General features: G+C 40.9%; 1 protein-coding gene across 1 annotated transcript in view; it reads left to right on the top strand.

Moving 5' to 3' along the window:
- The window catches only part of grik3 (glutamate ionotropic receptor kainate type subunit 3), a 131004-nt gene extending 105266 nt beyond the window's left edge, over positions 1-25738 (top strand). Inside the window, exons 11-16 of the mRNA XM_058054178.2 lie at positions 754-977; positions 6320-6438; positions 15428-15645; positions 17149-17374; positions 18255-18505; positions 21442-25738. Of these exons, the coding sequence (XP_057910161.2) occupies positions 754-977; positions 6320-6438; positions 15428-15645; positions 17149-17374; positions 18255-18505; positions 21442-21807 (1404 nt within the window). The 3' untranslated portion in view covers positions 21808-25738. The remainder of the gene's footprint in view (positions 1-753; positions 978-6319; positions 6439-15427; positions 15646-17148; positions 17375-18254; positions 18506-21441) is intronic.
- The last annotated feature ends 1278 nt before the right edge of the window (positions 25739-27016 follow it).

Genomic DNA, 27016 nt, shown 5'->3' with positions numbered 1-27016 from the left:
GGGTCTTTATACATCGGCAGTAGAACATAGGGTGGTTTCAGCAAAAATGCCTTATTTTAACCAAAAAAAACAGAAAAATAAGCTTTTCCAGCAGAGAAGTGTATTCAAGCAGAACGGTAACGTCCATATTTTTTGTTTTAGTGACACCTCAACATCTGAAGACTTATCTACTTCTATGAAACAACAAAAGAAAAAAAAATGATGGCAAAATAACTACATTTATTCACAGATTTAGAACATAACACTAAATAATCATCTATTTACAGATGTTTGCATAAGTGCAACTTCACCCCATCCACAGCCAGACAAACTATGTGCCATTGAAAGCTGCCTATACTTTTGACTCTGCTGGATTTCCTCATGTACGTCCCCATTTCCCTCTGTCAGCGTGCATTTCAACAACTTCATATCCAAGCTGTCGCTGCCGATCGAAGGAAAATAGAACGGTTGCCCCCTGCTGGGACAGAAATACATTGCCTACAAATTGGAAATTTATACACAAGATGTGTAAGAGGGATCTATAGACATGTTTTTGGCAGTGAATGAGTTTATCATAAATGTATGACCATAGTTCAAATGTATGTACTGTAAGTTGCAATCAGATTCCAGTAGGTCAGCATAAATGAAATGTGACTTTTTGAATGACAGCGTCAAAAGAACTGATTGAAAATTGATGGAAAATTGGCCCATGTTGAGTTACATATACAAATATAGTCAATAAATATATTTCTTTTTGGCTTTTCTATTCCCCAGAGGGCAGACTTGTCGGTGGCCCCCCTTACCATCACCTACATGCGGGAGAAGGTGGTGGACTTTACCAAACCCTTCATGAGCATGGGCATCAGCATCCTGTACCGTAAACCCAACACCACCAACAACGGCTTCTTCTCCTTCCTCAACCCCATGACCCCCGACATTTGGATCTACATCCTACTGGCCTACTTGGGGGTCAGCTGCGTCCTCTTTGTCATTGCCAGGTAAGTAAAGAAGTTTCCCTCCATCACAGACAAAGCCGCAGCCCATGTGGTGGCCGGGCAGTCATTTAGTCTTTTATCACCGCAGGCTGTGAATCAAGCACACTGGCTAGCCATGGCATGCTGTGCTAGCTGTTGTGGATGTATTATGAATGCTGCTCCAGGCAGTTATGTGTGCATAGCCCAGCGGTGGTCGAAGAGGGGCAGAAGAAAAATCTCCACTTGGGTTGAAAAGTCTTATTTTAGTGTGGAGCATCTAAAGTACAATAAGTCAAGATACAGGATTAAAACCCTCGAGATGCCTTAATGCAGTGATTTTCAACCACTGTGCCGCGGCACACGAGTGTACCTTGTGAAACCGTCAGGTGTGCCGTGAGGAATTATCCAAAATCACTTTTTATAATTGACATTTATTAATCATCATTTGCAAATATTATGTCAATAGCCATTATGTCAATAGTATACATGGACCCAAATATTCCAATTGCATTTGGTTTATTTGCTCAAACGGAAAGAATTGAACAGGGATGGAATATTCCTTTAACCAATCCGATTGAGGTATCTTGTACCCGCTCAAACGGAAAGTTGTCAGGGTGCCTTCTTCTTCGTGGTGTTTTTCTTCTTCTGTTGTTTATTGGCGGTTGGCAAGCAGCTTTCGTATGCATTACCACCATCTGTGAAACAGAATCTAAACCCTTCTATACTTTATAATACTTCACAAGTTCAGTTTTATTAAAAAAGAAAATACATATCTATATAAAACATGTCCTGAGTTTAATTATAAAATATTAGCAAGATTGAATTTGATCTTTTCCTGTTTAAATTCATCCTGGGTGCGTTCTTTCAGCGCATGCTCAGATATGACGTAACACGCAGATCCAGACGTTCTCCAGTTTTAAAAATGGAGGCCAGCAATCGGCACTGGACTAAGCAAAGTTTGTTTTTGATTCAAACTAAATTTCAAGACTGGACAGACGAAAAACTGGCAATACGGAGTTATTCCAACAAGTGAAAGAAAAACTTGGGGAAGCCGGTATCACGTGATGTTGATGTTTACGTTTTACCGCACATGACTCGTTGACTATTCTGGTTGATTTTCACGGCGCATGTAGACAAGAGATTGGAATATTCATTTCCATGGATACCATTGTTTCCCGAAAGGTCATTCGGAAAGAGAAAACTGGTCATGTAAAAACGTGGCTACTGTGGAGTGTCTGTGGTGTAAAGACTGGCAGAGCAATGTAATATTGGTCCGTGTGGCAACACCTACCTTGTTCCTCCAATAGACTTATTGATGCACGTGTGAGGTCGTGGTGACATTTTGTAACATTTTTGGTTAGGGGTGTGCCACAAGATTTTTCCAATGTAAAAAACGTGCCGTGGCTCAAAAAAGGTTGAAAATCACTGCCTTAACGGACCAATGTGCTGATTTGATTGTGTTGATACTCAATGTATACACGCTTTTACCCTCAAGGGTTAAAGTAAATACACACCTGATGATGAAATACTCGCAATGAAGGCTATTTTTCAGCAATCACAAGCTCTGATATTAAAAAACAACAGCGGTAATAAGTCACCGAATTACTCTCCGACGAGACAAACGCTCTGATTGTCTGAGCTAAATACGATGAATGTGATTTTCCACGTTTCCTGCTGCTTTTCATGCAAAGTGGCACTTGTGGGAAAAAAAGGCGCGGCGATGCGAGGAGGATGGTCGAGTGCAACCAGCTGCAGTTCTTATGCGCTCATTAGCTGAGTGCAGGACCTCATGAATTGTGGAGGGGGGCTTTGCGCTGGCATGGGGGAAAAAAATAATGGTGATATCAGGTGGTAGGAGGTCAGCTTTCATAGCTCAAATGTCATAAAAGTGCATCGTGTGAGGCGATAAGGAGACAGCGAGAAAACACTATTGGCTCCAGGCTGACACGACTTAGATTATATCTTAAAACTGAGGAGGATTCAAGAGAGAGAAGCAGATTAAAAAATAATAAAAATCATCATTTATTCAATACATAACCCATCTGTTTCTCCATGTTGTAACTATTTATGCTCCACTGTCTCATGACATGGTGACAAAAAATACCATCATATTGCACACCCATTTTATTCTATATCCAATTATATTTCAATTTATATAAATTTTTGTAGCTATTCGCAGGGATTACTGTCCAAGACCACTCGGGAATAGGAAATAAAGGCAAGTAATTGAGACACCCATCAAAATGTCTACTTCTGACGCTCTAATAAAACCTGAATTATGCTACCGCATTGATGCGACACCGTATGCTACTCCAGCTCGCTCCTCCCCCTCCAAACACTCCTGCTAGCCTGATGTTACCAATCTCCTCCTATTATGTCTCAGCGTTTTTATTTCAATGTATTTCTTATTATACTTTTATTAGTGTTGTCAAAAATGGCGCGATCATGGCAGTAACAGATGTATTTTATTCATTACGTTATACTTTTTTGCATGATATACTGTATACGTACATGTGCGGGCGGCACCGCGGTCGAGTGGTTAGCGCGCAGACCAGGAGACCAGGGGTACTCCGGTTTCCTCCCGCATTCCAAAAACATGCTAGGTTAATTGGCGACTTCAAATTGTCCATAGGTATGAATGTGAGTGTGAATGGTTGTTTGTCTATATGTGCCCTGTGATTGGCTGGCGACCAGTCCCGGGTGTACCCCGCCTCTATCTGTGTCTGTATCTGTTCATCTGTTCACCCTTCTCAATTATCTGTATCCGTACTTGAAGTGGGCGGGAAATAAAGTGCAAGTAGGTGTGGTTTAACCAGAAATGGGCAGGGCTTTAGGTACATATGCATTGTTAATTCATATGTACTCAGCTATATTCAGCTATTTGTGTACTGTGTGTGTGTGAATGATCCTGAGATTTTATTCTTTAGTTATTTTTAATGAGCTGTGTGAATTTGGTAATTCAGGCAAAAAAGGCAAATAATCTGTCAGCCTTGTTGACTGTGTTTTCAGTACTACAAGCAGTTTTCCAACTGACGTTACATCACCAGAAAGCAAGCAGACGAAAATAAAAAAAAACACTGTCAGTGACTGAGTGACTGATGCACAATCGTGCCCGCTGTCTTGTTAAAAATACTGTGTATTTTTTAAAACAAGTTTAAGATTGCAAGGTGCATACTGCAGCATATTGAGAGGGGTGTAATATTTCAACCCGGTTATGCCAGCCATACATGCAGAATGCTTGATGCCACCCTTGTACCCAATGTTGTGGCCCAGAAAATACATCTATATTCAAAACATGTGAATCCAACGTATGTTCTGCGGTGTCTCTAATCATGATTAATTAATTTGAAAACTGTGATTAATTAATTACGTCATTTGACAGCCCTATTTTTTTAAGTTTTAATTTAAAACTAGATGAAGCAATTTCAGTAGAAATTTTTCACCAAAAGAGCATTCATTTTTAACAGACGAAACATGGCAGAAAAGTGTTGGAGAGTATAAATTGAAAAAATATGAATTAAAAATAAATAAATAAAAAACAACAACCTTAAACTATATTAGGAACGCAGGAAGTGAACAAATGTAACAGTTACTGACTGTAAAAGTACCAGATGGAGGGGTAGGATTTAATAAGCTTTGCTTCTTCCTACTCCTTTTGGACATGTGGAACTGTGAACTGATTATGTGATGCATTCAATTGTAATCTGATGCATGTTCAAATGAAATAAAACCATTACCATTACCATAAATGCATACTATGCCGACAGCGGGATCAAGGATAGAACCAGCAACCAAATATATTGTCCATTCAAAAATAATTCCACAAAATCTGAAATTACATTAAACGCGGGAATAAAAAAAAATAAACAATCATGATAGATAGCAGATGTGTCCTGACTCAGCTGAACATTTTGACGTCGGGTGCGGAAAACATGAGGCGGAATAAAGTAGAGGAATGGCTAGATGATTGAAACAAACTCTACGACTTCTAATCTAACAGAAGGTGAAACTAAATGAAACTTCCAGAGTGTCATATTTGTACTCTTAAGACGTTTGCATATGCTTTTTATTCATCACCGCTGACACGTTAGACTGCGGGGCATGTCATTAGTTTGACGTGTAGCTACAGAATGTGCTGGATAAAATACTTTGTAGTCAGCTCCATCGCTCCAAATGAGAAGTGACATGATCTACTTCCACCACATCCCCCATCAGCCCTGTGAAGCATTATGGTTATTATTTATCCCCCTTTTTTTTCCAAAAGGACAAAAAGGGCATTGGATACGTTTTCAGGAGACGTATGAGAGTAAAGAAGGCGGGTGGAGTGTGATTCTTCATATTTATCCAAATAACTTTTAAAGGCGTGACATTTAGGATGTTTTATCTCAGCACCTGCCTCCTGAAAATGACTCAATGTGCAATAAAGGCGCACAGCTTTTACAGCAAGGAAATGGCAACGGATTGCAGGATGCATTCTTTATGGATTTGTTCTTCAGCTTCTCTAATGTGACATTTGACGCCCTTGGATTGCAGTGACAAACAATAATTCAACAACAATCACTTTAGTTCCATTCTACAAGAATAAGAATCATCATCATCATTTTAATTGATACTGTCAGAATTGTGTTAACTTAAAAAAATATGTGATTTGCATTGGTATTAGTGTTGATGTTGGTATTAGCGTAGGTATTGATGTTGGTAGCTACTATTGGAATTGTTGTTGGTATTTTTATTGGTTTTGACATTTTATTGGTATTTTATTGGGATTTCATTATTAGTATGGGTGTTGGTATTGGTATCGTTGTCTGGTAAGGACATTTTCTACTGGTATTGATGTTGGTAGCTACTACCCACGCATGCACGGGGGAGAACATGCAAACTCCACACAGAAATGCCCAAGTCAAGATTCAATCTCAGGTCTCCTGATTGGCCAACATGCTAACCACCCGGCCACTCTGCGGAGTATAATAAAAATCCATCCATCCATTTTCTATGCTGATTGTCCTCACCAGGGTCGCTGGGGTATATTGGAGCCTATCCCAGGTGACTTTTGGCCGAAAGACAGGGTACACCCTGTACTGGTCCCCAGCCAATCCCAGGTCACATATAGACAAATAACCACAACTACTACCACCATTACTACTTTTGTAAAATTTTTCTTGAAGAAGCTTGTACTTGAGTGCATTTTTTTAGACTGCAACTCCCCTCCCACTTTTGTAGACTTCCCGTTCTGACAGTATTGTTACTTTTCTGCTCAAAGTTGACATGACTGAACTACAAAATAGCTCCAAGTCTGAGAACAGTTTTCTCATTGTTGTTAGACAATGTAACTTTTCACTCAAAAAACTCAACTTCCTGCTTCACAGGTTCAGCCCATACGAGTGGTACGACGCCCACCCCTGCAATCCGGGATCCGACGTGGTGGAGAACAACTTCACGCTCCTGAACAGCTTCTGGTTTGGAGTGGGTTCCTTGATGCAACAAGGTACGGCATGGTGCCCCCTCGTTGGCTGTCAAAAACAATCCCCCTTCACCTCATCTTCTCGCTTTTGTCTCCGCACCGCTAGCTTCCACTTCCTGCCTCTCTAACTGACAAGATTTTTTTTTTTTTCTTTACGAGATGTTCAGCCGTCAGGAACGACTGTGGTGCTCCGTCTTTCCTGACATAGCGGGGCGCTTGTCGCCCACCTGCTGTTTTGAAAGAAAAAAAAAATAGAGTGAAGCTTGTCAGACATTGTCAGGTGAGGCTAGACGGTGTTGCAAGCGTTTATTTCCCGTCGCTGACCCCTCATGTGGTGCCTTCAGGGTGTTGGGTCACACACACACACAAAAAAAAAAATCATGGTACATTGGAGGACAAGTTTGACAAATGCCAGCTGTCGGCAAAGCTACAACTGGCAGGTGTGGTATAGTCAGAAGTGCTTAATTAGGCATTGGGTAACCACCGTATATTATTCACATGCCTCACTTGTGATTAAGATGAAAAGAGAATAAAATCATGCAAATACAAGGTTAATATTATGTTATACTTTACAATAGTGTACCACGTTTGTCCAATGTATATTAAAAATAACCGTAATGTGATCGCTCCTTGCAGGGTTTTTATTGTTTACTAGAAATAATCCACAAAGTTTGAGAAATAGCAATAAAACAGCATCAATAGAAGTGATAGTGCAAGCAAACAGGCCATGTTTGGAGGGTTAAATGTGAGTGCAGGCCAGCGGGGACCAGGATGAAGTAGTGGAAATATCACTCCAGTTCAGTATGGATGGCCCAGTATGCTCTTGGGGTGTATTTACACTCAGGAAGCTAACAATGCACATCATGGAACACACCTATATCATTTTATAAATGTTCTATTAACATATACTAATAGATACATTCATGATAACATGCAATACCTACAGTATTATTATAAAAAAAAAGTATTTCCTGGGTGCATTGATTTCATATGTGGCGTTACTTCCTTCAATAACAGTAGTGTATCAATCGCTTCTGTTTGATACTACAAATCTTGGTAGATATGAGAGCTGCCGCCACCGTCTACTTTTAGACAAATGAGGAACCAGAACCCTATATTTTTGAGTCTGGATATATGGAGGAAGAATAGAGAGTGAAACTTCATAGCAGATTGGGTCGGGTGCAAGTCATTACAACAGAATGACTTTGTAATGTAAATGTGTCATAGTGACTGAAAAGGAGTGTGGTATACATAATTGAGAATTGTTAGTGCTAACAAACTCCGCAATTTTCAAATGCATAAATGGCAAGTATGGGAGAGAAACTGCATTGGAAGGACTGCGCTGCGCTCTCCCTCTGTGTGTGTGTGTGTGTGTGTGTGTGAGACAGCGGCACACTCTCTCATCACTAATACTTGTCTACATGCCACTGTTATTGTATGGCTTATATTAAGGTCAATACAGTAATATAAGTTAATAAAAATAAAGGTCTCTCCTCAAACAAATGCCTTATATTGAATTGCCACGTAGTCTCTGCAGTTGAATAAACAGATGCTAGCAGTCACTGTTTGAGGAAATTGATAAAACAATGATCATGGCTAAAATTGTTAAAAAAAAAGGCTAGTAGGTGTATTTACATTGTCTTCTTTGTATTAATTATTTTCATAATCGTGGATTTAGTGATTATGAAAAATTTAAATTATATTCATTCATTCATTTTCTACTGTTTATCCTCACAAGGGCCGTGGGGGGTGCTGGAGCCTATCACAGCTGTCTTCGGGCGAGAGGCGGGGTACACCCTGGACTGGTCGCCAGCCAATCACAGGGCACATATAAACAAACAACCATTCACACTCACATTCATACCTATGGACAATTTGGAGTCACCAATTAACCTAGCATGTTTTTGGAATGTGGGAGGAATACACGAAAAACATGAAAACCTACGCATGCACAGGGAGAACTCCACACAGAGATGGCCGAGGGTGGAATTGAACCCTTGTTTCCTCGCTGTGACGTCTGCACGCTAACCACTGGATCGCCGTGCAGCCCTATTTAAATTATATATTTTTTATACAATTATTTTCTAGGTTATAAATTGAATTTTCATGTATTTCAATAAGACCGAGTGAAAAAAAGCTGCTAAAAATATCCATACTGTGGATCTTAGTCTGTTTTTTCAATAAAACTTTCAGTGGAAAGATAAACAAAATTAACATTGTAAGTCGTCACTAGTCAAAATTGTCCAGTCATAAAATGTTTAACCTCAGAGTAACAAAACAAACCAAGGAGGAGGCTTTTGTATGTCAGTGCAGTGGATAGCAAAAAACACATTGGAGGTTCCTGTTCATTGACTGCCATGTAACCACACAGCGGTTCTGCCAATTTGTCGGTGCAGGCATGCAGGGCTTTGAACGCACCACAGAGAAGAATCGCTACCAAATGAGCTAGTTAGTCACCAGATGGATGGATGGGTTGGAAAGATGGATACTGTAGATAGACAGACACACCAAGTGTGCGAGTTTTCACTCATAGGTGAGTTTTATTTGTGTCACATAAACAAGGCTTCTTCCTGCGCTCGCCTGCCAAACGCGGTGACAGCAGCTGAGACGGAAGCCATTTCCTTGACGTGTTTAAAATGCAAATGGTTGTGTTTGAGGGGAAAAAGGGAAAAAAGAAGAAAAAAAGAAAACGAGCAGCTTGTCTGTGGGAGTGAGGTGTCATACACAACACGAGGAACACAGAAGACGCTCAGTACTTCAAATGTGACTCGCACTCAGCAACAAACATATGTCTGATCATTTCCTGTGAAGGAAATGTGAACAAAAGTAGTAGAATCTACCATATGCTCCGCAAGGTTTCGACGTTCGTTCAATCCACGTACATCAGCATAATAAAAGAAGATCGGATTTACGTAGATGTAGCATTCGAGTGCGTGTTAGGTATAGTTCATGTAAGGCTGTTGTACGTTCCACTATCCCCTGGAACGTACGTGTGTGGGCATTAGCCCGCTCACTTCAAATGCAATACGGACATATTGGCTTCCTACGGGGCGGAACGGTGGCGGAGTGGTTAGCGCGTAGACCTCACAGCTAGGAGGACAAGGGTTCGATTCCATCCTCTGCCATCTCTGTGTGGAGTTTGCATGTTCTCCCCGTGCCTGCGTGGGTTTTCTCCGGGTACTCCGGTTTCTTCCCACATTCCAAAAACATGCTAGGTTAATTGGCGACTCCAAATTGTCCATAGGTATGAATGTGAGTGTGAATGGTTGTTTGTCTATATGTGCCCTGTGATTGGCTGGCGACCAGTCTGGGGTCTGACCAGGGTGTACCCCGCCTCTCGCCCAAAGACAGCTGGGATAGGCTCCAGCACCCCCAAAAGCGGTAGAAAATGAATGAATGACAAGAAGAACCAGAGTATACAGTAGGACAAGCCGCCTGCCGTGGCCGCGTAAGGTGCATTAATGTCGGACACACTGCCATGCATCCATGGCATGACAACCACCACCGTGTATCATGTGCCATGCCAATGTACACATAATATTTGCGACATACGCGATTTGTATTCCTACAAGCTTTGCGGGTCTGAAAATGAGTGTGATCTACGTGTATATATTTTGTGATTTTATTCATTTTTACACGTAGCCAACACATAGGAGCTCATACGGCGACTTGTGACTTACAAGAGTCAAACTTGTGGTGTTTAATAACAGCGCCAACATTTGTCCGAAAATTAATAACACAGACGGGGTGCATGTTTTGACCAATTTTTACCTTTTTCTATGCTGTGATCTACGAGTAGAAGAGTTAGCTCACACAAAGGACACCCCACCATGACTTGTTTTACTCTAGAACAAAGGTAGCTTTGGGATACTGGACACTGGGGGCAATGTCAAACATTTATCCTTGATTAGCATCAAGATTTGGATCCTCCCTTTATTAGCATAATAGCAAAGAATAACACAGCATTCCCTTTGAATCACCAAACAATGCAGCACTTTTTTGTATGTAATTGGCTCAATTTTTTTCCATGCAAAGTGATATGACTACAAAGGACATGCGGATGCTATAAATGTTTGTTTTTTTTAACTCCTTTTCAAAGTTATTTGGGTCGGATCAAAGGAAAACATCACTTTTTTGTGAGGAAAACATGAACACGCATCTTTCGTTTTTCTGTGTGTGTTCTAAATAGAGAAAAATTGGCAGGTAGTGGGAATAACCTAGTCCTCCCGTAGCGCTCTTTATTAACACACCTTCCAAAGAGGTTTTCATTTTAATACTTATTACGTAGTGTTTTGCCTAATGTTTCATGAACAAAATAAGAGATTAATAAATCCAATCCAATCCACTTTGTTTATATAGCACATTTTATAAACAGAGTTTCCAAAGTGCTGCACAGACTAGTAAAAATAAAAAGTAATAATCCAAAACTAAAAGATCATTTAAGAAATAAAATAGTAAAATAGATATTAAAATATTAAAAACAAGAAACAAAGCAATACAAGTATAAAAAAATAAAAACGAAGAACTAAAAGACACAGGACCATACAACTCACTCCGAGTTAAAAGCCAGAGAATAAAAGTGGGTTTTAAGACGAGACTTAAAGCTTTCGATGTTGGGGGCCTTTTTTTACTTGGGAGGGGAGAGAGTTCCATAGTTTGGGGCCAACCACAGAAAAGGCTCGGTCCCCCCTGGTCGTAAGTCTCGTCTTAGGCACCACAAGTTGGAGCTGGCCCTCGAACCTCAGTGACCGTGCTGGAGAGTAAATTTGGATGAAGTCCGAGATGTATTTGGGTGCCAGCCCCATTCAACGCCTTAAAAACAGGATGCTACCTGACGGGATGGCTGTATCTTCCAGCACGCTCCCTGTTGAGTTGGTAAATTCAGCATAGAACTCAGGTAAAAAAAATGTTGAGAGCAAGTGTGCATTGAACGGAGTCTTCCTAGCGATGTTGAGAGTCAGTATCCACTAGTTGACCAACTTTTCAGCCCATTGCCACAACGTTCTACTATACTAGCTATGCTATATTTAACCTAGCTTTAACTTTCCCAAACCCACAGTCGATACAGCAGCAAATCTTGTAGCTAACGTTACTTCTAAGTCATGACTGGAGACGTGAGGTTTGCACCGCGTCTCTACGCCATAAAAGTTCTTCGGTGTTAGCTCCTGCCATGCAGCTTGGTTAATATGCAGGTCACGTTACAGTAAATACTATCGAGAAAATGATAATATCTATTAATTTATCTGTACTGTACAGACTGAACTCGAAACTGAAACCCGCGAAATGCAACAAAATGAAGAGCAGCGAAGCGTATTCGAGAGTCAAATTGCATGCTGAGTATGACAAATTCATACGTGTTGGCAGGTTTGCACTCGTAGTGAGTACTCCCTGCCTCTCACGCGCCCCACCTGACGGTCCACTGCACCCTACCCCAGGGGGGCCCGTCTCACTATTTGAGAATCACTGTGTAAATGGAACATTGTTGCCATTTTTGGAAGGGGTCCTTTAAGAGTGCTTTCTAGTCAAAATAGGTGGGTCCCATTACATGGATTGTTAGCTCCCTCATGCAAGTAGTTTTTTTTTCTCCTTAGAACACGCAGGAAATGTTTCACTAAAGAATTGTGGATGATGGACAAAATTCCATAGAACTTGCAGCTAATGCTAATCAGCTGACATAGGCTCCAGCACCCCTGCGACCCTTGTGAGGATAAGTGTGAGTCCAACTGTGTTTTTAATGTATGTGTCCTTGTTAACAACCTATTAGCATGCCAGTACATGGAAACAGGAACCGGAAGTCAACTCAGTCACCTGTCTATGATGTCATCAGTAGTTGGCTGAAAATGTTTTTGCAGTTTTCCAATTACAGCTTTACCTGCATAAAACAATTCTAAATGCACATAATAATTGATGAATGAAAGGGATAAACAATAGATTCTCCCTTCATTAAAGAGTGTTACAATGTTCCCAAAAACACAATGAGACAGAGAGATCAACACGGACGCCCTTCAATGTTGTCACACTTTCAGCTTTCTTTTACTCCATTTTTGGTTATTTGGTTATTGAGACGAGAAACACGATTGAATTCAACTCATGGCAAAACAAAAGGTGCTGTCTGTGTTGATCTCGCTGCCACATTGTGTTTTTGGGAACAGCCACCATCATTAATGTGTATTTACATCGTGTTTTTGGGAACAGCCACCATCATTAATGTGTATTTACGATATGCATTTTATAAAACTGTAAAAACATTGTGTTAAAAGGGACCTTATTATGATCATTTTTCGGCCCTTTGTAAGGACTCCTATAGAGCAGCTACACACAATAACCCGTACAGAAAGCTTTCTAGATTTTCTAGAATCTGCACCTATTCCAGCTTTATTTCCTTGGTCTGTTTTTTCCATCTACCTTAATTTATTAGCGGTGCCTTATGCTGCTATATTGCAGGTGACTGTATAGCTACTAGTGATATGCAATACCACTCATTGAGTTTACATTCTGATACAGAGTAAAGTTCGGGTATCTGTCATACTGCTACTTTGTGCAAATTCACCTGATGTTTGTGACTTTTTTAACCCTCTCGTATACAAATGGTAGTGATATTGGCTTAATTTGTTTTGAACATGCTTAACAAAGTCACATTAGGGAACATCATGTTTACACTTCCTGTCTTCCATTGTATTGTGCATTAGTGCCTAGTAATGATAATCAGACAAGTTTTTAGTCTTCCCAGCAGTCACAGCCATGGACGTAACGTTAGTCTACTCCAACATCACCGCTGTCATCCCTCCCTTGTAAGAACAAACCTATTGACGTTTTTACAACCTTTGCCGCCCGATGACTGATGTACTTTCCACATTTAACCGAGAGTTCCGAAGCGGCACCATATATACCGTATACCTTCCCCTCTGCTGACAGCAGCATTTTAACGGTGTGGAATTTAATCCAGCGCTTCCAGCGCTTTTCAGCACAAGTGCACACGTGGGAGTCCACCCTCCGTGCAGTCACAGTGAATTAAGGGATGGCGGCGTCCCTCCCCTTGTTTGTTAGCGCACAGTGCCTCCGTCAAGCCACAAAGGACGAATGCAATCAAATTTGGTGGGAGAGGTTAAAGAGCGGGCCACTCTGCCCACCCCCATCCGTGGGCTTGTTACTCTTCACAATTGCTGTCATAAATCTTCTCAGGAAAGTAACAGAGAAAACCGCAAGGGTATTTTAAAGGTTGTCAGAGATGAGATATAAAGTAACTTTAACGTCAGTCAGCGAGCCATCGGGAAAGTGGAATTGCTCCACAGAGGAGATGCATACAAGACGAGGCTGCTGGGTTTTGCGGCGCTTATGTTCCGACTTTTGATAGGACTAAAAATTACTTTATATAATCTGTAATAGAATTCATGGCAGGACATTGCGATAAGTTCAGGGTCATGTTATAAAAGGATACAGATAGGATTTGACATGTCGTATATAACACGATGGTGCTTTCACAGTAATCCAGTATGTTGAGAAAATAATGCAAATAGCTGAACAATGAACATACACCAGGAAAAGTTTAGTATCAATTGTATTAAAAGTACAAACCATATTTGATTCCATATGTCGGGAATCAAGCTGAGTTTTGATTCCCGACCCATGCATAACATGCATGTTAGGTTAATTGACGACTCTGAATTGACCTTAGGTATGAATGTGAGTGTGAATGGTTGTTTGTCTATATGTGTCCTGTGATTGGCTGGCGACCAGTCCAGGGTGTACACGGCCTCTCGCCCACAGCACACTCGCTCCACACAGAGATGTCGACTGGGGAATCGAACTCCGGCCTCGTAGCTGGTTGGGCTGCGCGCTAACTACTCCTCCACCGTGCAGCCAGTCCTAATATTATTAATTCATTCATTTTCTACCGCTTTTCCTCAGGAGGGTCGCGGGGGTGCTGAAGCCTATTCCAGCTGTCTTTGGACGAGAAGACGGGCAGTACACCCTGGATTGGTTTCCAGCCAATCACAGGGCACATATAGACAAACAACCATTCACACTCACATTCATACCTATGGACAATTTGGAGTCGCCAATTAACCTAGCATGTTTTTGGAATGTGGGAGGAAAACCGGAGAAAACCCACACATGCACGGGGGGAGAACATGCAAACTCCACACAGAGATGGTTGAGGGTGTAATTGAACTTGGTCTCCCAGCTCTGAGGTCTGCGTGCTAACCACTCGAACGCCGTGCAGCCCCCGTCCTAATATTATGAGAAGAAAATGTATAAGCAGTATCAATAGCAGTGAAATAGCAGCTGGTAGATTGCAACCCCCCTAACCACCCAGATTCCAACCTCATCCCAACAAAACAAATATTATTCCTTGTCTACACAGAATAAAAACACCACATCCAACCACCCTCACTCAACCAACCACAGCTTAAAACTTCACCAAACATGATCTCTTCTATTGTGCAGTTGCACCATCACCTCTTTTTGCCTCTAGCGCAAAAAAAACTAAAAAAGGTGTATAAATATGTCTTTGGTAACGAATACGTTAATAACGCTTCCACTGTCACTCACTAACTTGCTAACAACCTTTGAGACTCTGGTGGTCACGTCACTGCTGTGTGAGTGACATGAAGAAAAGATAGAAGTCATTTGGCACCACTTGTAACATAATATAAATACTTCTCGACTCAATCGGGTAATTTGGTCTATGCTGAAGTTTATCACATTTAGTATCATGTTTTTTTGTTGATTATGTAAATTCCACTAGATATATCCATTTAATTTCACAGGTTTTCTAGGAACTGCGGAAAGGTTTTATTTCTTGTGTAAATCTCCGGGTGCGATACAGTTTTACAAGCTCGGCCTGTTTGTTTTGCAAACTGGCTTCATTTCCTCTATCAGCGCCGCCAATTATTATTTCCGCTGCCTTGTAAACAAACAAGAATGCAATTGTCTTTTTTTTTTTTCTACACTCGATCCAAGTCCAGTTTTAGGGGAAAAAAGGCTAAATAGCATCTTGTTTGTTTAACAGGCTCTGAGCTGATGCCCAAAGCCTTGTCCACCAGGATCATCGGCGGGATCTGGTGGTTCTTCACGCTCATCATCATATCGTCCTACACGGCCAACCTGGCGGCGTTCCTCACCGTGGAGAGGATGGACTCACCGGCGGACTCAGCAGACGACATCGCTAAACAGACCAAGATAGAGTACGGAGTGGTGCGTGATGGCGCAACAATGACTTTCTTCAAGGTATAGTATGAATTATGAAAAATATTAATATCATAGATTGAAGGAATGCATTGGTGTTAAGCAGTTTTATGTTTTGTTTTCTTATTGTACCAAACATTAACCGAACTGTGACTTTAAAACCGAGGGATGCACCCAAGCCTGATTATGGTCTATGGTCTACACCCTTTTGGAAAACACAATTAGCGTATTTGCATTTGCATACGTTTAGATCCGTCTTACATTTATAACCTATTTTGAAGGGAATATCAAATCGTAAGTACTGTAGAATTTTCTCAATTAAGAATTTGTGATTGGTTATATTTATTCTGTAAACTGTAAACCTTCTTGTTGCGGGATTATTGTGTTCTATAAAAGCAAAAGCACAACTGATATTACCCCTTTTGGCCTTTTATAGGTATTGCTGGAATTATAATGTGTATATATTTAATTAATGGTATTTCTCATATTATAATGAGCAGTCATGCAGGTGCTTTGAGCAATCACAAGTTCAATTTCCTGTTCTGTGGTTATCATCACACTTGCTCCATTTGTGAGCCTTGGTATTTTTCTGTAGTGGCCTCATAAGAAAAGGTATTGTACTATAAAGTGTACGTACTAAACCAATGCTCTTCCTGCCCCTTTTGGAGGGGAGAGATGACATGCATGAATGAACGTGGCGATATATGGAGGCCGGCAAAATTGGACAGCGAAAAAGTGATTAATCAATGTATTTATTATCACAAGACATTTTTTTTCCTGAGGTGATGAGGTCATTTTTTTCAATTTTTTTAGCTGCTCACTGCTCTGTAGTTTCACGTCACAAATGGTGGTTTATGTTGAAACCTTGTTTGACCTTTGGGGCATGTTGTCCCAGAAAAATATGGTTGAACTCCAAATTGTACCACTTTTGAATCCAATGTATGTACAAAATCTCAAGGAAAGAATCATGTTGTTTTTTCTTTCTTTGTATATTGTTTTGCAAACATTATCTTTGCCAAGGTTCTAACTTGTCTTCCTAATCTCTTAAACACAGATGAGATGAAAAACTCATTCAACTTTGCATCTGTCGCTCGCCATATCTCCAAACTGTCACTTTTCCACATCCTCATATTAACATTCTCCTTTTTAAAGTAAACAGTAGCAGCGACTGCTTAGTATGAGTATAACACAATCTCCCCCGATTTGAAGTGGCTCTCAGTCTTTAGACAGCAATTATCCAAGATTAGACATGGCACAAATGTGACCTGATATTAAAAAAAAAAAAAAAACGGCTACTACAGCCTGATGCAAGACGAATCGAGTGGCTGCATATGGCTGCTTGAGTAGCATGAGGATAAACGTGTGCCTGGCTTTAATTCACTGTCGCCTAATCCGGTAACAAAGCAAATAGAATCAAGTCCATATGTGGCTTAAAGGGGATAAGAAACTGAAAGTGGTCACATGCTGGAAAACACACAAAATGGTCGACTCTCAGGGTTGCGTTCACACTTGTCATGTTTGGTTGTCTGTGCTACTCTATATCAGAAATCTAAGGTGTCTACTTATGAGAAGATGTGGGCCTTCATGAGCAGCAAACCCAGCACATCGCTGGTCAAGTCCATCGAGGACGGCATTCAGCGGGTGCTCAAGTCCGACTATGCCCTCATTATGGAGTCCGCCACCATTGACTACATCACCAGACGCAACTGTAACCTGACGCAGGTGGGGGGTCTCATCGACATGAAAGGCTACGGGATCGGCACCCCTCTTGGTAAGATCCCAAGAATGATCTCTGAATATTGTAGCTGTCCAATGATGCAAAACATCATTTTCACTGTATATCAAACGTGGGTTTGATTCTCTGTGTGGAGTTTGCATGTTCTCCACATGCATGCGTGGGTTTTCTCCGGGTACTCCGGTTTCTTCCCACATTCCAAAAACATGCTAGGTTAATTGGCAACTCCAAATTGTCCATAGGTATGAATGTGAGTGTGAATGGTTGTTTGTCTATATGTGCCCTGTGATTGGCTGACGACCAGTCCAGGGTGTACCCCGCCTCTCGCCCGAAGACAGCTGGGATAGGCTCCAGCATACCCGCGACCCTTGTGAGGATAAGCGGCATAGAAAATGTATGGATAATGGAAAAATCGATGACAATTTTTTTTATGCAATAAAAGTTTCAAAATACCAAAAATGGAATGCACTTATTCTCACAAGGGTGGCGGGGGTGCTGGAGCCTATCCCAGCTGTCTTCAGGCGAGAGGCCGGGTCCACCCTGGACTGGTCGCCAGCCAGTCACCTAGGTATGAATGTGAGTGTGAATGGTTGTTTGTCTATATGTGCCCTGTGATTGGCTGGCAACCAGTCCAGGGTGTACCCCGCCTCTCGCCCGAAGACAGCTGGGATAGGCTCCAGCATACCCGCGACCCTCGTGAGCATAAGCGGCATAGAAAAAGGATGGATGGATGGTATTTCCTTAGTAAGGTTTCCCTTTTTGACGATGACGGACGGTTTCTTAGAGGATGCAACTGCACAGCACCTTTTTTTTTTTACCAGCCCGGGTGCCACCACTGTGTGTGTTTATGGATCTCATTACGTATCCTGCTGGCGCTTCATCCAAAGAACTAAAAGCGGCCTTATGTTGCTTCCAGGCTCGCCGTACAGGGACAAAATCTCCATAGCCATCCTGAACATCATGGAGGACGGACGCCTACACATGCTGAGGGAGAAGTGGTGGAGTGGGAGCAGCTGCTTGGATGACGAGCGCCGAGAAACGGGCCCCATGGGCATCCAAAACCTGGGTGGCATATTTATCGTACTGGCATCTGGCCTGCTGCTCTCTGTCTTTGTGGCCATCGCTGAATTTGTCTACAAGCTGAGGAAGACAGCAGAGCGTGAGCAGGTACGTGTCCACTGTGAATCCCAACCCACAAAGAGGCCTCCTATCTGATTTGGACTCCATTAACACTTCATTTCTGCAAAGAAGGTTATTGCAATGTGAAGCGTCACGGCTTGTAGTTTAAACATGATATAAAAGGATTTGCACGCCTGAGGCTAATCTAATCCCTGCTTGGCCACAATATTTACTTATTTTAATAGGCATGAATGCAAATTGGAGCAAAGAGAATTAATCCATTACTCGACATCGTAGATGACCCCCTTTACTGTTGAAAAGCACTACACTGAGTTTAAGTGAGTGGCTGCTGCATGCTCCAGTACACAACTTGTTCACAGCAGCACTAATGACTAGTGCTGGCAGCTGACATTGCTGGCAAACACACACACACACACACACACACACACACAGATGCTATATATATATATATATGTTGCACAATGTATGTTGTGTACAAATTAGTCATATTAGCATATGCTCCACATGCAAACATGACTAAGATGCAATAACTGCAAAAAATGCAAAAATATAATATGGGAACAGGCTGCACGGCAGTTGAGTGGTTAGTGTGCAGACCTCACAGCTAGGAGATCCGAGTTCAATCCCACCCTCGGCCATCACTGTGTGGAGTTTGCATGTTCTCCCCGTGCATGCGTGGGTTTTCTCCGGGTACTCCGGTTTCCTCCCACATTCCAAAAACATGCTAGGTTAATTGGTGACTCCAAATTGTCCATAGGTATGAATGTGAGTGTGAATGGTTGTTTGTCTATATGTGCCCTGTGATTGGCTGGCGACCAGTCCAGGGTGTACCCCGCCTCTCGCCTGAAGACAGCTGGGATGGGCTCCAGCACTCCGCGACCCTTGTGAGGATAAGCGGTAGAAAATGAATGAATGAATGAATAAAATAGGAACTAAATTGAATACAGTAAAAAGTAATGGTGAGAGTGCGGGAACATCAATTATAATTGACAGTAAGCTTAATAATAATGATATTATCAACGCCGATATTGTGGATTTTGACACATATAGGCCTTGTTTTTAATCTGATGGCCAATAAGAGATCAATAGTGGAGCTAATGAGGCGCAACATTCTTCAAATCAGTTGTGCTAGCATGTAGCACTGAAGCTAACAAGCACCCTTGTATAAGCTCCCAATTACAGGCATGCAGGAAACTAGTAATAGTACTTATAAAACCTGTTAGTTACACATCTGGTCTTGTCAAGGTATCTTCCTGCTGGAAAATGTTGAGTGAGATGACTCAAGTGCATTCATAGCCACAGCAAATAGCATAATCACAACACTTTCTATTCACCATTTAAAAAGAACAATGTAAAAAATGAACAATGTAAATAGGCGGATTTCTACTGTGAAGGACACAGGAAGGGCGGGACTCTATCCTCTACTCCTAGTATCCATAGGTGGGACAGTACCTGTGAGAATGGGAATGCTCCAACAGGGTTGCTTGTTTGTGTTTAATGACAGAATTGTCTGTTTGTATCTCATGTGGCACACCAAACACTAATGTTGTCAAGCATCTAATTCTCAGACTGCGGGAAGCAGTGTCACTTTGTAAAAGTGAACACAGTTGTGGAAATGTCGTTCCTTAGCTGGATTGTGTTTAAAGGGAAAAGGCAGTGTTTTTTGGCTGTGATGCAGTTATTTGGAGTATTCCTTGAGTTAAAGAGGCTGAAAAGATTTTTTGTACTTCAAAAATGAAATCTTTGCCAATTTTCTGAAGATGCTATTGGGTGGATAATCTTAATTAATTCTCTTTGGCATTACTTGACAAAAATATAGTTCATAATTCATTACAAATTTGAAGTTGTGTGTATGATTTGCATGATTTGTTAGAAGAGTGGAGGTTTGCCCCGGAAAGGAGAGGAATGAAGATTACCAGCAGCAAGACGGAGTATACGTATGTGTGTGAATGAGAGGGACCCAAGTGGAAGAGTGAGGTTACAGGGAGAAGATACACAGAAGGGGGACAATTTTAAGTACTTGGAGTCAAGAGTTCAGAACAATGGAGATTGTGAAAAGGTGGTGAAGAAACATGTACCAGCCATGTTGTTTGGCCTCGAGACTGGACTTTGCTATAACAAAAGTTGTACACACAATCTTATAATTAGAGATGCACAATATTGGCTTTCTTACAAGCACTTCATTACCGATTCCAATATTAACTGATACCAATAAAGGCAGCAGCTCTTGCCTTAAACTAGTGTTGTGTAATGAATACCTGATGAAAATAACTAAATAATAATAATAATAATAATAATAATAAAAAACGAAATAAGAAAGTATACAAAACTGTGGTGAGACCAGCCATGTTGTTTGGTCTAGAGACAGTGCCACTGAGGAAAAGACAGGAAGCAGAACTGGAGGTAGCAGAGATGAGGATGCTGAGGTTCTCATTGGGAGTGACCAGGATGGATAGGATCAGGAACGAGTACATCAGAGGGACATTACATGTTAGAGGCCTTGGAGATAAAGTCAGAGAGGCCAGACTGAGATGGTTCGGACATGTCCAGGAAGACCAAAAGAGGAGGTTGATGGATGTAGATGAGGGTAGTTGGTGTGAGAGAGACATATGCAGAAGACTGGGTTGGATGGAGGAGATCGATTTGCTGTGGTGACCCCTGAAGGGAAAAGTCCAAAAAGAAAGAAGAAGAAGAATTTTACAAATTTGAGTGGGGAAAAACCTGAAAACCCCAAAAGTTTTTCATGTTCTTCAACATGGGGTAACTGTTAACTGTGCGGTAAGACGGGGGTTAAACAGAAGCATAAGCCACAGTACAGTGAAACACTACGTGATGACTCAAGTAATTAAATTGCCATTATATTTCAAGGAATGTGTTATTTAAGCTAAGGCCTTTACCCCTTTGCCCCCTCCATCCCCCCTACCACCAACCCACATCCCTTCGCCCTCCATTTTTGCCCAGAGGTCTTTGTGCAGTGCCATGGTGGACGAGATCAGACTGTCGTTCACCTGCGAGAGGCGGGTGAAACACAGACCACAGCCCCCGGTCGCGGCGAAGACGGATGCAGTGATCAACATGCACGCCTACAACGACCGCCGTCTCCCAGGAAAGGACAGCCTGAGCTGCAGCGCTGGGATGACCCCCGTTTTTCCATGACCCTGTGCTCTCCGCAGGGCAAAAGCCTCCTGAGCAACGTGTCGGGGGCGCTGCCCGAGACCAGAGACAATGGCATCGACGGAATCCTCCGGTTCACCATGAACCACAGTGAAATGGGGACATTGACCAAACACGGACAACTCAAAATGGCAGCGTCGGCCACGCAGGTATGACATCGCGGACTGCCGCCACCCAAAAAGACATCATCCTGGATGAAAAGCAGGATGTTATTTTTATTCTGTTGTACTCGGATGCTTAGATTCAAGTCCGATGTTTACGTGCGCAACACAAGAACAGAAGAAAACACACAGCAATGAAGAAAAATCATAATCAGCGGAAGGCAATAAATATTTGACATACTTTCAATTAGGGTCATTTGGGGGCTTTTGTACCTCAGATTGAGTACCTAAAAACACACTTTTAGAGGTTTGTGATGTGTAATTTCACTAGACAAGCAATTAACTCACATGGAGAGTGGACACTTTTACGGGATTAGATGTGTTCAAGCCCAGTACACCTCATGTGATTTTGTACACTAGTGGACTTTCATCTGTTTAAAAACACCTTTATTGCCAAAGATGTGACCTTTCCATAGACGACCAGCACCGCTCGTGTGCGCATGTTAGCAAGTGTCCAGAACTTGTTCATTGCAAATGGGATTTAGGAATCCAAATCAAAACACAGAACAAAGAAACAAAAGATCGCTCTTGGTTGGCGTGGTTTCAAACCAGCTCAGTCCCAGTGCCACTGGTGTGTGCTTGTGCAGTGCAAATGTGAGTATAGAGCAAAAAGAGCAAACAAATCAATTGGCGAAGGAACCAATGAAATCCTTTCGGTTTCAAACTGACTCAGTCCCAATGTTACTAATGTTTCCATTTTAGCAAATTAGCAGTAAAAATAGGATTACAAACTGAGAAACACTATGAACGAATGAACGGGCAAGAATGAGCGAATGACGGAAACGACCGAACATCCCTTTTGGTTGGAATGGTTTTAATGGTTTCAGTCCCTATGCCTCTCATACAAGTGTTCATCTGAAATACATTGCAATTGGGATTACAGAGATCCAAACAGAAAAACAGAATGAACGAATCAACCAACAAATGAATGAACGAACGTATCAACATCATTCATGAACGGCGTGGTTTCAAACCGGCTCATTCGAAGGATTCCTAAACCAAACCATTTTTGACAAACAACAACCAATCAACACGTGACTGTTGGAACGACTTATTTTCAAAAAAGAATGGGCATCATCATTGATCGGTTGTTGATTAATCGTGTTTTGAATGAATTCATTCATAATGTTACTAGTACGTAGTTTGCTGTCTAAAGAAGCAGATGAACGCGGTGCATAAACCAAGAATCCGGAAGCAAAGGTTAAGAGACAAAATTTAACGTACCATAAACAGCTCATGTTGGCCTATAATTGTCTCGTTTAATCCTGTAACTCTTCTGTATGCACCCCAGCGATTACCCCCCTCCATCACATCGACATTATAGTTTCCCGATATGAGCATCAAACCTGAAAGTCTCAATCGTTCCATCAGTACTGTCGTCATCAAATCCATCCTTGTCATGCTGAAGGATTACTATTGGGGGGGGATTCAACGGGTACTCGTTTGCTCTACTAGTACAAGTCGTTTGATCAAGTGTGAACACTGGTGTTCACCAAAAAAGCAGATCTGGTTTCGAGATGGTCTCAGTCTCAGTCCACTTACAAATGAACTTTGGTGCAGTTCTGTTCACTCCAATATAAACACGATATGGACCAAAGACAGGGACCAGTGATAAAATGATGGCAAAACGCATGCAGAAACAAATAAGTCATAGAAAATGCATTGTGATTGCTGTTGCTATGCTCTGCTCTATAAAAGTATATTTTACAAGCTTTTGGCGAAATCTAAGATGGTAAATACAAATCGCCCACTGTGCGTATTTAACCCAGCAGGCAGCATTTCGGTTTAGAATATGTGCGTTACATCACGTAATATGCCACAAAAGATGCCAATCAAGTTCCTATGTTCTTTATTGCGTCGCATTTGGTCCCATTACAAAAATCCCAGTGTGAATGCTAAGCAAACCACAATAATGTGCTTTTTTTAATTTTTGGTCTGAACCAGAGTACCGAATCACAAGTGTGACAGCCTAAATGTTCAAGTGGACCTATTGACAGAGCGCATGTGTGGCAAAAACCTCTGTGAGGTTGGCAAATACATCAAAAGAGACAACAAGTATATATAAATATTTAAAAAAAAAAAAAGTATCATAAAAAAAAAGACTATTTACCATGGAGGAAAACTCCAGTGTGTAAACCTTAGCATTGGTTGAGTAGAGACCCACTGTATAATTATTTAACCCCTTCTGCAAAGTGTGTAGATGAAGATGAGCAGGAGAGGATAAAAAAATGTATTTTGCTACCTTTCTACTGTTATAAATGAATGCTCTCCATGCTCAAACGTCATAGATGTTATTGCATTAGAGAGCTCACTTTAAGCCTACTTCCTCACTTTAGCCCACATCCACGGCCCTTGGACCTTGTTTATTTATTAAATAGAAAATGCATATTATTATGGTTATTATATTGCCATCAGTCCGATGGGGAAAAAGTGTGTGTCTTTGTTGATTATATTTCTACAAGGTTAAAAACATATGATGGAAATGTTCCATAGTTTCTCTTATGTACCCCCCCCCAACGATGAGGGCTGGTTCTATTAGTATTATTCCACTGAGTATGAGTTTTCATGCAGGTGCTCCAAAGAGTAAAAATTCAAATAAAAAATAACCTCTACCAAGGAAGTGTTACATATTATTATACCTACTAGTTGCAGTATATTAGCTTAGCGTATTTTCAGTCTAATTCACAGAAGTTCATCTTGCCACACACACACAAACACTCACATAGCACAACCGGAGTTCCACGACCCTCACAGATGAACCCACAGAACAGTACTGTACTAAGCGAGGAACACATGTTATGAGCGTACTTACTGTAGACCAGTTTGAGCCAGTTTCTCTCAGACAAACTTAACTTTTGTGTGACTTTCCAGGAACACAAGCTTAACTTTCACTATAGCAACTGCCATGTAGAATCTGTGTACTTGCATTCTGGGTTCTTTCTTCGATCTTTCTAATTCATGATTAGAGTACAGCGCTGTCACCAAATACATTGTGTGATTAATTATTTTTGAATACAATTTGAAAATGTTTAAAATTGTGTGATCAATGACTACTTCTCCAATAAGCAACACAATCCAAAGAACCATGAAAACAAGTTAAAAAGAAGCAATAGCCTTGCAGAAAAGTATGTTTTCATCACAGTTTGTTAGCTTAATGCAAATATTATTTACAAATAATCTGTCAGCATCCAACACAATATGTGGTTATTGTTCCACAAACATCTTTGCAATTGATTTTGAGTTCATATGAAAGGTTATTAGAGATAGTGCTTTTTTCACAAAATGTATACTTTTTGCATCTTTCTGTAAAAAAAACAAAAAAAACCAAACGAGAAATATATTTAAAACAATTTCCTTGGTGGAGGTAATTCTATTCTTCATTTTGTCGTTTTAACATTTTCCAGTTTTATCAATGTGAATAATTCTAATATTCATCAAATTATATGAGATGTAGAAGAAGGTGAAATAATGTGCCCCCTTTGTTTTTTTTTTTGTTTTTTTTATAGCGGGGGGATTGGAGGGTGCCCTTCCTTTTGAGTTGCTGCTTCTACCATTTGTCAGTAAAAACAAATACAATAACAACAAAAAAAATAACTCTCAAATATGTTGGTGCCAACCAGGGTTTTCTTTGTGGACATGGAGAATTTCTATAAATATAGTTTTTGTAAGTTTTTTTTACAAAAAAAAAGAGAAAAATATGTAAAGGGAGTGATAAAGGGGGGATTTACTAGTAAACGTATGTGATCAGACACGATGAGAATTACCGACATCGGAGTAAAACGTGGGAATATTCAACTAAATAGTATAGAAATTAAAATTTTAAAACAGTTACGGAGCTATTTTCTTTTTAAGACACTGTGAATTATTCAATTGTACAGTTTGCTGTATGGGTTATATGAAGTTTTAAATAAAAATATACAAACTGTATGTTTCGTTCAAATGTTGTTTTAATGCGGTGAATGAAGATCATCTGACATGTGACTCAGGATGCAGCTTCTCAGTGGCCAAGTGACCAATCAAATCTGTGCAATATGAGATGATATAGCTCATTAATAATTATTCATTCATTTTCTACTGCTTTTTTCCTCACAAGGGTCGCGGGGGTGCTGGAGCCTATCCCAGCTGTCTTGGGGCGAGAGGTGGGGTACACCCTGGACTGGTCGCCAGCCAATCACAGGGCACATATAGACAAACTACCATTCACACTCACATTCATACCTATGGACAATTTGGAGTCGCCAATTAAACTAGTACAATTTCCTTTATTTTTTGTTTATTTATTAATTTATTTAATTATTATTTTTTTATCCCTTCCTCTTTCCCCTCCCTACATAGTGTCATGCATTAAAAAGCCAGAGTGTAGAGTGGGCCTGTTGAGAGTGGGTTGCATCCCCAGTCAGCAAGCCTTCTCAACAAATGCTATGCGGTTAAGGAAGATGCAGCCACCAATGCAATTCCAACAATTAAACACCTAAAAATTCAAAATTGTTATAGAAGGAAGCAAAGTTAACGGAATAAACACCATCGTCTCAGAGCGGCGATGCGGGTGAATGATGAGAGATCGATGGCGATAAGGAGAGATTAACCTTGCCGCTGTCAAGACGCCAGACGTGTGTTAAAGACAGATTGGAATATAAAACAGGCCGAGGAGGAAAAAAAAAAAAAAAAAAGTCAAGGGAAACCCGGCCTATGTTGAGAAGCAGCAGGCATATAATGAGCGATGGGCCCTAATGGAAAGATTTATTATCTTTCAATATCAATTCATCCCGGTGGACAGATCAGGAGTGCATCAAGAGTGTGTAAAAAGAGCAAGAGGACACGAGAGAGGAATACGGATTGTACGGGAATAACAATAATATTAAAAATTAATCAGAAGAAAACATGCTAAGCTTCCATTGGGAAAACATTAAAGAGAATTCTGAGGCTGATTCAACACTTTGTAGACGTTTAAAGACAGTCTGAAAAACCGCCTTACCAATGCTGCAATAATGCACATCATCCCTAAAAATAGGTCAACCAAATACCCTTGAGCTACAAAGAAAGAACATTTAATGAAAAGGGAAAATTCCCTTAAAAGGCGCTTGCATGAAGTATAGCGCTCAATTACCTGAGAGTCTTTTGAAGATTTTTTTTTTTTTTTGGAAGACGGAAATGTCTCTTTGATTTAACGTTAATGGGCCTCAGGCTAATGGGAAGCTATTCA

The sequence above is a fragment of the Doryrhamphus excisus genome, linkage group LG5 (genome assembly GCF_037039965.1).
Source record: "Doryrhamphus excisus strain RoL-2023G ecotype Guam linkage group LG5, RoL_Dexc_Guam_v1.1, whole genome shotgun sequence".
Taxonomy (NCBI): Eukaryota; Metazoa; Chordata; class Actinopteri; order Syngnathiformes; family Syngnathidae; genus Doryrhamphus; species Doryrhamphus excisus.
Note: the sequence above shows the minus strand (reverse complement) of the source record. Positions and strands in the feature narration are given on the sequence as shown.